Raw genomic sequence first — 16,240 nt, forward strand, 5'->3', positions numbered from 1 at the left:
GTACAAATGGTATTGTGGTTTCCCAGGTTAGCCTTACATAACCACACTGTAGATTTGAAAACTGAGGAAATAATGAAATTGATATTGTAAAGACCACTGTTTGGGTACCTGTATTTTAGTGGTCACTACTATCCTTCCTGGTCCTCTCTCTGATTAATGTGATGTGTTCTCAAAGAAAGGAAGTCAGGAGTTGCCACCCCATAGGACTTACAACTGCACCACAAGGTTGATCCCGGAGCAAAATTGTCCAAGTGTACACAACAGAGAGTTTAGTGAAAAGATACATTAGGCCATCTTCATCGCCAGTTGTGGCTGATTTCTTCTTTGTCAAAAAGAAGGATGGTGGGTTTCCACCATGCCTGTATTTCCGGGAGCTCAACCAAATAATGGTTTTGGATACTTATCCTCTTCCACGCATTACTGATTGCTGGTGCTAAATGGTTCTCTAAACTTGACTTTAGGGGGATACTATATTCTGATCCGGGTCAAATGGGGATGAATGGAAAATGGCCTTTAATAATCCACAGGGGCACTTCGAAAACCTGGTGATGACGTTTGGGCTACCCAACACGCCTGCTGTTTTCCAATACTTTGTTAATTTTGTGTTTTCGTGTTTTTGGAACTCTCTAATCATTTACCTGGATGACATTCTCATATAATTACAGGATTATGGGTCTCATATGGAAAATACCAGACAGGTACTACAAATTCTCAAAGAGCATACTGTAAGATGTATGCTAAACTTGAGAAGTGTGTATTCGCCATACAGGAACTTGTTTTTTTTTTTGAGACATATAATTTTCTCTGATGAATCGCACTGAATTACAGGCTATATTAAAATGGGACTGTCCTGGAGACCTTAAGGCTCTGCAACGTTTTTAGGTGTTGCAAATTATTACAAAAAATGTATTGAGAACTTTTCTGCCATAGCAAGACATGACTAAAATGGTATGGACTTCTTAAGATGGTGTGAGGGTGCTTTGTGTGCATTTGACTGTATTAAAAAAATGCTTCCCATGTACACCCGTATTGATACAGCCTGTTATATTTCAGCCTTATATGTGGAGGTTGATGTATTAGAAGCATTTGTAGCAGCTGTGTTGTCTTAGGATCCGTCTCTTGGTAATCTGCGTCCATGCTCCTTTTTCTCTAAGAAACTATCAGCGGCATAACGTAATTACAATACTTATAACAGGAAAGTACTTGTGATCAAATTAACATTTGAGGAATAGTGACATCTTTTGGAGGGAGCTCTCTATCCTGTTAAAGTAATTACTGACCATAAAAATCTTGTCTACTTTGAGTCTGCAATACGTCTTACACTAAGACAAACTCGAATGTCATTATTTTTCAATAGGTTTAATTTCTTTGTAACTTATCTCCCTCTAAAAACATTAGGGCTGATGTTTTGTCCAGGAGCTCTCTGGGGGAGGGGGAAAGGGAGGGTGGAATCTGTCCCTAGAAGGGAGTGGTGGTGTTGACGCTTAGTACGGATTTTGAGTCTGAGATCGCTGAAGCTCAATGTGATGCACTGTCTGGGGTTCTGGTGACTAAGTCGTTTGTTCCTCTGAATCTACTTCTTAAGGTCTTCATGATTCTGTTCGTACTAAGTCACCCTGGGAATAAAGGAACTCTTGATCCCTTGTTGCGTCGCTTTTGGTGGCCGAAAATCTGGAGGGATGTGGTAGCCTGTGTCTGCGTGTGCCACCTGTGTGTGCACTAAGGAATCTCACTCTCATCCTTTGGGATGTTTGCAGTCCTTGAGTGTTCTCAGTCAACCTTGGTCACACAGTTCTATGGATTTCATAACAGATTTACCCTCCTCTGCTGGTAATACGGTTATTTTGGTGATTGTGGATACATTTTCTAAAATTACACATTTTATCACCTTAACATCCTTAGCTAATGCCAAGATTTTAGCTCAAGTTTTTGTTCGGGAAATTGGTAAACTCCACGGAGTTCCCTCTAATATTGTCTTAGAAAGAGAAACTTAGTTAATTTCCGAGTTTTGGAGTACAATTTGCTCTTGGTTAGGGATATTTTTATCTCGTTCTTCAGCATTCCATCCCAGAATTTGGAGCAGTATTTAAGTTGTTTTGTATCTGATAATCAGGAGGAGAGGTCCTCCTTCCTTCCTCTTACTGAATTTGCTATTAATAATCATCATCATGATCCACTAGGGTATCACCGTTTTTTTGTGTCTATGGTCGGCATCCCCAGTTCTGTACGTTTCAGGAAAAGCACTTTTCAGGAGTACCTGGGGAGGAGTTATTTGTCTCATTTTTATCATCTAAATGGGAGAAGGTTCAGCAAATTTTCATGACATGGGTTCTAAATATAAAAGTGTGGCTGACTGTAGACATGTCCTTGGTCCAGACCTGTGTGTAAGTAATCTGGTGTGGTTATCTATTATGAATATTAAACTCAAAACACTTTCATTGAAGTTAGGACCCTGATTTATTGGTCCATATAAAATTACTGCTGTCATTAATCATGTGGCTTTCTGCCTGGCATCATTCAAAATCCAGGTCTCCGTTAAAAATTACGTGCCTTCTGGGATCTCTTTTCCCTTACCTCTGCCTCTGGTCCTAGTTGATGAGTCATTAGAGTTACAGGTTTGAAAAATGGTTGATTCCCATTTTGTGTGCCATTCATTGAAGTATTTGGTTTATTAGAAGGGTTATGGTCCTGAGGGAAGGACTTGGGTAGCAGGCTCTGATATCCATGCTGAGCTCTTGGTCAGGAATTTTCACCATCTCCATTCAAAGAAACCGGGTTTTGAGGGTCCAGAGGCCCCTCTTAGAGGAACGAGTACTGTCACAAGGAGATTTTTGCAGGCATCCTCAACTGTCATGGTGGCATCAGGATTTGTGGAAACTATAGATTCTGGAACTCTGCCTGCTAATTTCTATGAGGGCTGTGATCAGTGCAAGGAGATGCGGGCATCGAATAACAGGCTGACAAAAGTCAATCTCTACTGGGCTGCTTGTCAGTCCCTTTGATCACATGATTTGGTGGAGCGTATCATATTTTCTCCCCTCCTATATATGTTAGCTAGACTATTTCATTAATGACAACTATAGTTTTCAATTCTTGTTTTCCTTATATCCATATGGCTGTTACCTCATAATCATTTGAGGAAGATTTATAATGAAAAGTAACACCAATATTTTGATAATGCAGAATCCTCAAGTTGGAATAGGTGATGGGTGTAGCTCATATTCTTCTGCTCTCTGCATTGTAAGCTCTCAAGAGGTCACAAAGAATTCCTAGAAAGCTTTCCATAGTATTTAGAAGAACATCTCCAAGTTTTTAATGTCCATGGTGCATGGACTTGTCTTTTAAGGGAATCTATCAGCAGGCTATGTAAGCTAAAGCTAGCATGCTGCAAGGGTTAACACAGAAAGTTCAGGGATGCCTGTCTTGTCACAGCTCGATCTGTTGTTTATTTGCTATGTTTGTTTAAGCAGCAGGTCCGTTATCTTTGCTCGGACTAGAATGTCACGCTCATGGCAGTCCGACATGCCTTCTGTCTCTGATTGACACCGCACTATCAATGTACAATCTCTATTGAGATCCTGATGTGGGCAGCACAGATCTATCAGATCTGCTACATGACTAAATCTAAAAATCATTATTGTATCCGAACGGCTACACCCAGTAATCTAGGTGATATATGGTTGGATTCAGAATCTGTTTGCCAACATCATGCTGCTCTCAGATGAGGTGGCAAAAACCTGCTGACAGATTCCCTTTAAGCATAATCGCTGAATGCTTAGCAGCTTAGGCAACATGTCTTCGCCTAATAATTTAAAGAAAATACAATAAAAATAATCTACAATTAGTAAATAAGATCAAGTTAACAAAAACAAACATATTTTGCTATATGGTTTTACTTAGCAAAAAATAATATGTGATGCATTCCCCAACTTTTTTTTTGTTAGATTAATGCATTCAATGTAATGGATGTAAACACAGTAATTTTAGCTAACAATACACATTTTAGTTATTCTTATTTTGCTAATTAGTTACTGGGACTATTCAAAATTCAGTGGAAGCATTACTAATGTAGGTGTATTCAATTAGAACATGTTATTTTAGCTGCATAGCATCATTTGTCATGAATCATACTTTGTTTTCATAGTGTTTACTGAATAGGTTGTTATAATTTTAGAATCAGTTTTATATATTTCTTTCAGTATTTTCTGTAGTAAGGCAAAATTATTGTAATAAAAATAATAACAATCATTTAAACATTTGAGGAAATGTTTTTCTCCAAAATGTCATATCTTCTGTTTGTTCCTTAAGTGGCTTAGCTGTGTGCAAAGGTGCAACTATACTTTTATGTTGGTCATAGTCATATTCTTTAACAGTCTCCCAACAATCACGTTTTCGTGTAAATTGTGCTGTAACTTGAAATGTTATTGGAAAATAATTTATTTTATTTTTACTTGTTTTATAAAACCATTGTTTCAATTTTAGTTTCATCTTGAATTATTTATACTTTTTCAACAGTGACAGAAAGTCGTGGGATATTAGACAGCATACAAAGGTTTTCCATGCTTCCGACCTATCTACCAGTGAGCTACACTATCCATCAGAGTGAGCTTTCCTTTTTCCTTAAAGAAGCAAACCAGGATATTATGAGGAACTCCAGTCTACAGTCTCGAATTGAAACATTTCTCATTTATAAAGCCAAGAAACAACCAGTGATGAATGCCACTTATGGACCGTTTTTCATTGAGCAAGAAGTGCCCCAGGATTTACTATTAATTTCCAGCCATTTTGGATCTACAGATAAATTTGCATTCAACTGGAGGATTAAAGCATATATTCTCAAGCACAAAATCTATCGCTTTAAACCTAAAGTTCAAGTTTTATTTTATATTGTGGGCAGAGATTGGGATGATTATAGCACTAAAGAAAGACTTCCATGTGTAAAAGTGTTTGCATTTCGGGAAACAAGAGAAGTTAAGGCCACATGTAAGTTGACTGGTGACCTAGGATTGTGCGTTGCCGATCTGGAGTTACTCTCAAGCTGGTTTGATCCCCCAACAGTTATCGCAGGACATAAAAAGATGTTGGAGCAGCCCGATGGTAGTCCAGTGGAATTGTATTATTCTGTTCAGCAAAGTGATGAGAAAGGCAATTGTGTCAAGGAAGACTCAAGGAAAATCCAATCCTCGCATAATTATTTTGATGATGCTGGTCCTCCTCTTCAAAGAATTGGAAGTATTTACCTCTACCAAGCCCCCAGCAGCAACTCGTCCATTGAAGTGGTAATTGATGGGAATATAGCTATCCGTTCTTTCTACCGGAGTGTAAGGACTGGGGATATTCTATCATATTTTGTGTTCCTTTCAAAAAACTTTACACAGGCTAAGTTCAAATTAAGGTAAGAAAAAGGTGTTCAAAGATTGTTTTTAACACATAAGTATTAATTGTTTGATGTTGTCTTAAGTTTTTAATCAGGTACACTAAGTTATTAGGTGATTGAAAAAATGAAAAATGGAAGATGAAATAAAAAATACTTAAAGGTTATCTTATATATGGATACATGAAATGAATATGCGCAGTTGATATACATTCCAGTATTATATACATCACGAAAGTATCAATTTATATAAAATGGTTATAATTTTCATGCTACTATCACAGAATTACAGCAGATTTTCAGATTCATCACAGACACACATTTTGAATGCAAGGATTTGACTCCTAAGCAAATATCATCAGAAGTAAGAATTGTCAAAAATTTTGGTAGGAGAGGACTGGGCCTTGTTCTACACAGTACACAGATCGCCAAGACAGAGGAACAGGATAACATGATACTGATTTTCTCTGACATTCTAACTTTCTATTTAATCTATCTGAAAGGGAACCTTGTTAGGTGCAAAGTGCACCCAGAGCCACGAGCAGTTCTGGGTGCATATTAGTAATCCCTGCCTAACTGTCCCTGTATACACTAACATAAATAAACAGATGTTTAGAAAAAGTATTTCTAAAGATCGTTTCTTATATGCTAATGAGTCCAGCGATTAGTCGCAAGGGCGTTACTTCTCTTGGCTGGTCGGCCCACAAAACATTTTAGCACATCCCTGTGGGTGTACTAACATGCTAATGAATATGCAGTGACGCCGCACATACCTCTCTCTTTATGGCAGCTGGAGGTGGACGGATGTGGACTGGGCATGATCCGGAGTCCCCAGCACTTCTGGTCATGTGCAGTATACCTCACTGAAGCCAGGAAGCTTACACCTGGCATCAGTTTAGTGCGCATGATTGGAAGTCCTGCGCACTCCCAGTGGACATCCATCCACCTCCGGCTGCCATAAAGAGTAAGGCATGCGCATTCATTAGCATGTTAACACTCCCACAGGGGCATGCTAACATGCTATGTAAATACTGTGTTAGGGGTACTTCACACACAGCGAGATCGCTACTGAGATCACTGCTGAGTCATGTTTTTTGTGACGCAGCAGTGACCTCATTAGCGATCTCGCTGTGTGTGACACTGAGCAGCGATTTGGCCCCTGCTGTAAGATCGTTGCTCGTTACACACAGCCCTGGTTCATTTTTTTATTGTTGCTCTCCCGCTGATAAGCACACATCGCTGTGTGTGACAGCGAGAGAGCAACAATCCTGAATGTGCAGGGAGCAGGAGCCGGCATCTGACAGCCTGCGGTAAGCTGTAACCAAGGTAAACATCGGGTAACCAAGGTGGTTACCCGATATTTACCTTCGTTACCAGCCTCCGCAGTTCTCACGCTGCCAGTGCCGGCTCCTGCTCCCTGCACACGCTAAGCTAAGCGGTGTGCGCTGGTAACTAAGGTAAACATCGGGTAACCATACCCGATGTTTACCTTAGTTACCAGTTTCCGCAGCTTCCAGTTGCCGGCTCGGTGCAAGCGCAGCGTTGCTTGCACGTCGCTGCTGGCTGGGGGCTGGTCACTGGTCGCTGGTGAGATCTGCCTGTTTGACAGCTCGCCAGTGACCATGTAGCGACGCAGCAGCGATCCTGGCCAGGTAAGATCGCTGGTGGGATCGCTGCTGCGTTGCTAAAGTGTGATGGTACCCTTAGGGTGGCTTTACACGCTTTGATATTTCCCGATATCGCTAGCATGCGACCCGCCCCCATTGTTTGTGCGAAACAGGCATATCGCTGCCCATCGCGCACAAAATCGCGCACCCCGCGTCACACATACTTACCTGCATAGCGACGTCGCTGTGACCGGCGTACCGCCTCCTTTCTAAGGGGACAGTCCGCTCGGCATCACAGCAACGTCACTGAGCGGCCGCCCAATGAAAGCGGAGGGGCGGAGATGAGCGGGACGAACATCCTGCCCACCTCCTTCCTTCCACATTATGGCCGGTGGCAGGTAGGAGATGCTCCTCGTTCCTACGGGGGTCACACACAGCGATGTGCACTGCCGCAGGAACGAGGAACAACAATGGGAAAGCGATAGTATCGATAATTGGGAGCGGACCCCCATGTCAACGAGGAGCAATTTTGGACACACTACAAGATCGCACACTACGAGTCACACACTACGAGATCGCTACAGCGGCCGGATGTGCGTCACAAAATCCGTGACCTCAACGAGATCGCTGTAGCAAAATCGTAGCGTGTAAAGCCCGCTTTAGTTGCATACAGAAGATAATTGCTGATTACAGAATAAGTTTCTAAATGTTTCAAATTAAATGTATAATACTATTTAAACTATAGGATAAAATGAAAAACAAATTGCAGCATAATATGTTGATTTTGTTATCTTATTGGGGGAGGAAAGGAGGAATTGTTCTAAACATCCATAATATAAGTACTGTTTGGCATTTGTTCGAAAATCTTTACAAAATTACTCATGTACGTTAGTATTACGCTTAAATAAGAAAGACCATGATGAAATGATATTGAAAATAAACTGTTTCCTGATGTCCTCCATATGCATGATAAAAACCTATGCCTCAAATGCTCTTTTTTCTAGTACTGAGAAAATGGTACCAGTGTCATCAGTGTTTTTGATCCAATGTTTGGTCCATGTGTTAGTTTTTACCATCAGTATTTTGTCAGTGATTTTCTCATCTGAAAAGGACCCCGCAAAGCTTCTTGAACTCATTGTAGTGATAAAGGAGTATTCTTTATTTGTGTCTTGAGAATCACACAATTTTTCCCCCTCCTTACATCCCTGCTGCTGAGGGAGTGGCCACTCCTCATTGAGTGACAGTTCAGGTTCTATAGCCGTGTGCTACTGCTGAGCATATGCTACTGGGACACGTTACAGTGCCTTGTTCTGAAGTCTACATTACTATCACTACATGTGCATATAACATTACCTTTAAACAAACTCAAGAGTCATGTGAAAGCTGCTGATTCTTGGTGCTGGGATTGTGAATTTTCCACAACTGATAACAAATCAGGAGCTGACCCAGGAGGAAGAGGGAGGTAAGAATTAATTGTGCCCTAAAAACGAATGGTCTGTAGAGATTTGGCCGATATCTCCATAAATACCTTCTCAAAATGTAACTAATAGTTATATTCAAAATCACTGACCTAGTGGATATACCTAATAAAACTATTTATTGAAAATATTAAAATCAATCATCCTAATCTACAAACAATTATGCAGGTCTACCCAGAATATTAATATGTTAACACTTGATAATATCACCCACAGTAAGGGGGTCTGATATGATGATATCCTCTACACAGTTGGGAACTAATTGAGTTATAGTAAACCATCATGTGATATTGTGATATATATATATATATATATATATATATATATATATATATATATATATATATATATAAAATCAAAGGATATTCCTATAAAAATGCTTTCCCAGTGAACCTAATTGCTAATCTCAGATTAACTCAATACATTGTATACAGTCAGAATGAATTTTATCCTGACAGTTTCTTCCTGAGATCTATCACCAATTAATAATTTATAGCAACGTAACTCGAAATCCCCTAATCATTACCAGCATCTATGAACTCGCAGCATAATACAACTATCTAGCAGCCGCCATGATTTAACAGCATACTAATGAATTAGCAGCATTTTCTAGCAGCATTCTAATGAATTAGCAGCATTTTCTAGCAGCATTCTAATGATTTAGCAGCATTTTCTAGCAGCATTGTAGTGAATTAGCAGCATTTTCTAGCAGCATTCTAATGAATTAGCAGCATTATCTAGCAGCATTCTAATGAATTAGCAGCATTTTCTAGCAGCATCCTAATAAATTAGCAGCAATATCTATCAGCATTCTAATGCATTGGCAGCATTTTCTAGCAGCATTCTAGTGAATTAGCAGCATTATCTAGCAGCATTCTAATGAATTAGCAGCATTTTCTAGCAGCATTCTAATGAATTAACAGCATTTTTTTAGCAGCATTCTAATGAATTAGCAACATTATCTAGCAGCATTCTAATGAATTAGCAGCATTTTCTAGCATCATTCTAATGAATTAGCAGCATTATCTAGCAGCATTCTAATGAATTAGCAGCATTATCTAGCAGCATTCTAATGAATTAGCAGCATTTTCTAGCAGCATTCTAATGAATTAGCAGCATTTTTAGCAGCATTCTAATGAATTAGCAGCATTTTCTAGCAGCATTCTAATAAATTAGCAGCATTATCTATCAGCATTCCAATGCATTAGCAGCATTTTCTAGCAGCATTGTAGTGAATTAGCAGCATTTTCTAGCAGCATTCTAATGAATTAGCAGCATTATCTAGCAGCATTCTAATGAATTAGCAGCATTTTCTAGCAGCATTCTAATAAATTAGCAGCATTATCTATCAGCATTCTAATGCATTAGCAACATTTTCTAGCAGCAATCTAGTGAATTAGCAGCATTATCTAGCAGCATTCTAATGAATTAGCAGCATTTTCTAGCAGCATTCTAATGAATTAGCAGCATTTTTTTAGCAGCATTCTAATGAATTAGCAACATTATCTAGCAGCATTCTAATGAATTAGCAGCATTTTCTAGCATCATTCTAATGAATTAGCAGCATTATCTAGCAGCATTCTAATGAATTAGCAGCATTATCTAGCAGCATTCTAATGAATTAGCAGCATTTTCTAGCAGCATTCTAATGAATTAGCAGCATTTTTAGCAGCACTCTAATGAATTAGCAGCATTTTCTAGCAGCATTCTAATAAATTAGCAGCATTATCTAACAGCATTCTAATTAATTAGCAGCATTTTCTAGCATCATTCTAATTAATTTGCAGCATTATCTCTTAGCATTCTAATGCATTAGCAGCATTTTCTAGCGGCATTCTAGTGAATTAGCAGCATTTTGTAGCAGCATTCTAATGAATTAGCAGCATTTTCTAGCAGCATTCTAATGAATTAACAAACAATACCAATATACACGAAGAGTCTCGTGCCATAATTAGCATATGGAAAAAGCCATATACAGAATATAAGTGGAACCATAGAAGAGAAAAATCTGTACAGAGACTTTATAGTTGAAAAATAGAATCAAATTTTATTGAGTACAAAAGACAACAATTATTATGATTAAAACTTTTTTGTAGAGACAGGTGATAATACCCACCAAATGATACCCATATACCAACCTGGCACATATTACATGTAAAAAGCAGTCAGACAGCCAAAAGAGGCCAAAAATAGATGATCAAACAAAAGGGAGATCAATTGGCATGAATGTGCATCAACTGTTGTAAAAGCCCTGTGTTAGAAGTCAGTAATACAATTTTCTCAAAAGGTGCAGCTATAGCCACTGGCACCATGCCTCAACCCCCACTATACTGACCACCTAAAATGTAACCACCACAGAGTACCAGTAACTATCCTTGTGGCATGTAGTCAGTCTACGGGGACCCTGAGTTTAAACGCTAGGGCTGTAAGGTACAGTAGTAAAAATACCATTCAAGAACAGAGTCATACATACCGAACACATGGACAGCCATATGATCAATAGATGTAAATAGAAAAAAACTGCTGGCTGCTGGAGGTACCCTGTGCCAACATTATTATATAATCCAGCAAACAATTGCAAATGTGTATATCACTAGTGGCACAGGGCAACAAAGCATAAAGCAATATCGTACCTGAGGTGTGGTATAAGGGTAAGGAACCCCGACCTATAGGTTTCGTAATTCTTCTTCCGGGGGTGGTCTCAGAATAAAAAAGAACGTCCTTATAAATAAAACCTGTCCAATCCTAAACCAGGTCAATCCTGGCCAATCAAAGCGTCCAAGAGTGCACTGACCAGCCGGAATATACTATAACGGCAACTGCCATTGGTGAGTGGCCCACGCAGCCCAGTCAGGCTCCGCCCCCATGTATGACGCGAAGCCGGAAATGTGCAAATATGGGCATCGCGTCATTAACCTGGGGGCGTGCCAAACACGTCACATATGGGGTGTGTACACAAAGCTCAGTAGTATTGGTGGATAGCACATGGGTAATAGTCCAAACAGAACGCCCCTATCTGACGCGGCACCATCATCGGCAACACATCATCAAACAGGAGGCATGCTCACCTACGTCACATAGGGGGTGTGTACGGCCGTACAATCTGATTTTCAAAGGGGCCCGTGACGACTTAGACCCCGCCCCCCAGGATGACGCGAAACCGGAAGTATCCAACTAAGGGAACCGCGTCATCAACTGGGAGGTGCGCTCACCACGTCACACAAGGAAGCGTGTGTACAACACTTAATCAACCTATAGAGACCTTTAGACTGGGCGCCATGGCAACCTGGTACATAGCCCGGCACAAAGCCCACTCCACGGCTGCATCTCGTGCAAGTATATAAAGGGGTGTTATTACAAATAGCAAAATCGTACATACAGTAAGAGGCAAACAAGAAATGGTATACAACAATAAGCTATATTATACGGACATGACCCACTATAGTGCAATTGTAACATCAGATCAGTCTCAAAAAATACTGACAATGGCACTAAAACATAGCGCATATTGCACACATACAATATACATAAGGTATATTGGGACTATCATTCTGTCCCGGTTAACCATTCATGGCGCACGGGCGGACGCACTGGGAGCACTACGTCGCCATGGGCGCGTCCAGCACCGACCACGGTGATCAGATCACCGCGGAAGGAGCCCAAAGGACACGCACACAGCGACCCAGCGCAGCCAGGGCGAACGCACGCGCGCACTGGCACCAGGAGAGAAATCTATTGATCATATGGCTGTCCATGTGTTCGGTATGTACGACTCTGTTCTTGAATGGTATTTTTACTACTGTACCTTACAGCCCTAGCGTTTAAACTCAGGGTCCCCGTAGACTGACTACATGCCACAAGGATAGTTACTGGTACTCTGTGGTGGTTACATTTTAGGTGGTCAGTATAGTGGGGGTTGAGGCATGGTGCCAGTGGCTATAGCTGCACCTTTGAGAAAATTGTATTACTGACTTCTAACACAGGGCTTTTACAACAGTTGATGCACATTCATGCCAATTGATCTCCCTTTTGTTTGATCATCTATTTTTGGCCTCTTTTGGCTGTCTGACTGCTTTTTACATGTAATATGTGCCAGGTTGGTGTATGGGTATCATTTGGTGGGTATTATCACCTGTCTCTCTCTACAAAAAAAGTTTTAATCATAATAATTGTTGTCTTTTGTACTCAATAAAATTTGATTCTATTTTTCAACTATAAAGTCTCTGTACAGATTTTTCTCTTCTATGGTTCCACTTATATTCTGTATATGGCTTTTTTCCATATGCTAATTATGGCACAAGACTCTTCGTGTATATTGGTATTGTTTGTTCATTTGGTTTTCTGTGTATTTTCACAGGTTCTTTTCATACCAAGCATGGATTATCGAACCAGGGATATTTCCTGGAAACTTGCTTGTAGTAGAGCTTTTGATGGTAACCTGCCTGATGGGAATGGTATTGAACATAGGGGACGTGTTGAACTGCAAAACAATGTGAAACGCTTATTACATAAGCGTACGAAAGTTTGGTGGAACAAGGCGTTCCTCGAGGGGTACATTTCTAAACAAATGGTCCCTCGAGGACTCAGGATACAGGTGTTCCCTTCATTCCCTGTGGAGGATACGACCTTCATCAGTAGGTGGGAAGAAGTCTGCTCCACCAGCTCGCTGAAACTCATGGAGTTACTTGTTGGTCTTAACTCAAAGACCTTGGATGAAGTAGAGAGGGAGTTGGACACTGCATATTCCGATTTGAAGGCGGTGTCCTCGGCTGAGGAGATTGCGACCTTTGATACGGCGATGACGTCTAGCTCCGAGGAATGGGAAAAATCTATCAGAGAGACCCATTCAAAAAAGATCACGCGTGACATGAATGATTATAAACAATTAAAAGTCTACAGGTGGCGGAAACCAATTCCTCGGTTTACGCATGGTAGATCGGTGTCGGTGTCCTCGGTCTCGTCTGCGGGCGGTACATCTGATCAGTCTCTTTCTCCGGTGACCACACGGTTTGGGAATAGAAGAAAAGGGGAGCAACAACAGCAACCACAAAAAACAACTGGCAATCAGAATAAGAGACCCCCTGGGGTGGGGAAACAAGCTAGTACCCCGAAGGTAATCAATCTATCCCAACACACTTTTTCAGCTTTAGACAATGAGGTTCTAGCTAGGGGCCTCACTTTCTCACCTAGTTCACGTTTTGATCCATTTACAGCCGTGAAGGATCTACACATTTTTGGTCGAGCACTGATGTTGAAGAAATGGTTCCATGACGATGACCTTCAGAGGGCTTTTCCTACTGAGACTGAACAATCTGCTCTACGAATTTTGGAGGAGCTATCTGAGGAACATAATGCCGGTGCTTTAGGTAAGATTCCTTCACGGCTGCGGATTAAATCTAAAAAATTCCCCCCCTTGTCGGCCTGTCCCAATGTAGATCTGTTCGTGCGGCTCGTCTCCGATGAATTTTCCAAATTCCCTAAAAATATCCGTAATGATAATCTTACGAGGGAAGAGAGAAGCTGCATTAACAGGATCAGGAGTTTGGAGGATATTGTGATAAAACCGGCCGACAAGGGCGGGAATATTGTGGTGTGGCCATGTACACTTTATGAAAGAGAGGCGTACAGACAGCTCAGGGTTGGTGAATGCTATCAACACCTCACCTTTAATCCCCTGAGCAAATTCACTAAAGAACTACATTGTCTTTTGGCTGATGCTGTGGAGTGTGGTACTATAGAGAGGGGACTGTCTGATGCGCTACGTGTGGGTGAGCCGACGATACCGACACTGTACCTGCTACCTAAAGTACACAAAGATGTGAATATGCCACCGGGTAGACCTATTGTGTCGGGTGTGGGCAATTTTCTCGAACGTGTCTGTATTTACATCGATTCTTTGTTGAAACCATTGGTTGAGTCTCTTCCCTCTTTTACAAGGGACACGGGCAATTTTTTGCAAAAAATTGATTTCATACAAGTGGGGGAAGGCTCCCTGCTGGTCTCTTGCGATGTCGAATCGCTCTATACGAGCATTCGACATTGTGACGGACTACAGGCGGTGTCGTATTTTCTCTCTATGACCAACATGTCTGGGACCGAGAGGGACTTTGTCATGAATTTATTGAGTTTTGCCTTGACTCATAATTTTTTCTTTTTTGGGGGGTCCCTCTACCTGCAGCTCCAGGGAACAGCAATGGGGGCGGCCTTTGCGCCCTCATATGCTAATTTGTTTCTGGGGCTGTGGGAGAGGGACCTTCTCCTGTCGGATTGGCTGTCGTCGGTGGACCGCATCCCCCTTTGACGCGGTACATCGACGACATCTTTTTTATCTGGCAGGGGACGATCCCGGAACTTAATTTATTTATGCGAAATTTGAATAACAACGAAATGAATATACGGCTGACTCATAAGTTCAGTGACACGTCCCTCGAATTCCTAGATGTCTTGGTCATAAGAGATTCATTAGGTTTTTTACAAACAGATCTATACCGTAAGGACACTTCTGTAAACTCGGTTTTACATGCCACCTCTGCCCACCCCGCACATGTTGTACGAGCAGTCCCAGTGGGACAATTTCTTCGCCTACGGCGGATTTGCTCTTCGGACTCTTCTTTTGAATCCAAGGCTTTGGATCTCAAACAGAGATTCCGTGACCGTGGGTACAGCAATAGGTCTATCAAAAGGGCATATAATAGAGCGAGGAATTCTCCACGTGTAGATTTATTATTTGGTGACCATGGGACTAAAAATGCGAATATGGTGAGAATGGTCACCAGGTACCATTCACATTGGGAACGGATGCTACAAGTCATGTCCCGGTACTGGTCTATACTGACTGTCGATCCCATTTTTCGGAGGTATTTGCCCGATAGACCATCGGTTGCAGCCCGCAAGGCCAGAAATCTGAAAGACATACTGACATCCAGTCACTACAACAAAAAGGATAAGAATGTTCTTTCCTTCGCATCTTCCTCTTCTATTACATCTAGGTTAAGAGTTGGCTGCTCACCGTGTGGGGCATGCGTTGCATGCCCTAACATTGAAACAGCGACAGAGTTCACTTCCTCTAATGGGAAAGTTTTTCCCATTAAAAAGAAGATCAATTGCCTTTCCAAGGCTGTGGTGTACTATGCTGTTTGTCCGTGTCCTCTCGTCTATGTCGGCCTGACTACGCGGGCCCTGAAGGTCCGCGTGAGGGAACATGTCCGTAATATTCAGGCCGCCAGGGACGAGACTGACATCGAGAGCCTTAAGACCATACCTAGGCATTTTAGGAAACATCACCATTGTGACCATACTGCATTGAAAGTACGGGGCATTGATCAAATTACACCTGGGATTCGAGGCGGGGATGTTACCCGTCTTCTCACACAGCGTGAGACGGAATGGATATGGACCTTGAAGACTCTACAGCCTTTTGGGCTGAATGAGTGTCTAAGTTTTGTATCATTCCTATAGATTTCCCGGACAATGCCCCATTCTGCTTTGTGGTCTATATAATGTGTAACTCATGATTCTGCAGTTCTGTATATGATCCTCTTGTTCTCGATCCATTCGGTCCTTTTTTAATGCATGTATATATGTTTTATTTATTTTTAGTTCCATCCATGTTTCCTTGTCCTTCCTGATCTCTCATTGTGCCCATATAAGCATTTTGGAGAAAGTGGCAATATATCGGACAACAGTCAAAGAGGAATGGGACTACACCACCTGACATGTGCTGCGATCCGTTAGATGAATAGCTTATGTTTTTTGTACACTTATATTTATATATGTCGTAT

The 16,240-nt window shown here is 41.2% G+C and overlaps 1 protein-coding gene across 1 annotated transcript in view; it reads left to right on the forward strand.

Annotated features, from left to right (window-relative positions):
- Window positions 1-16,240, forward strand: part of LOC142250231 (transmembrane protein 132D-like) — a 1,501,062-nt gene that overhangs the window by 398,687 nt on the left and 1,086,135 nt on the right. The window contains exon 2 of the mRNA XM_075322366.1: window positions 4,516-5,395. Coding sequence (XP_075178481.1) covers window positions 4,516-5,395 — 880 coding nt within the window. The remainder of the gene's footprint in view (window positions 1-4,515; window positions 5,396-16,240) is intronic.

This window comes from Anomaloglossus baeobatrachus, chromosome 1 (genome assembly GCF_048569485.1).
Source record: "Anomaloglossus baeobatrachus isolate aAnoBae1 chromosome 1, aAnoBae1.hap1, whole genome shotgun sequence".
Taxonomy (NCBI): domain Eukaryota; kingdom Metazoa; phylum Chordata; class Amphibia; order Anura; family Aromobatidae; genus Anomaloglossus; species Anomaloglossus baeobatrachus.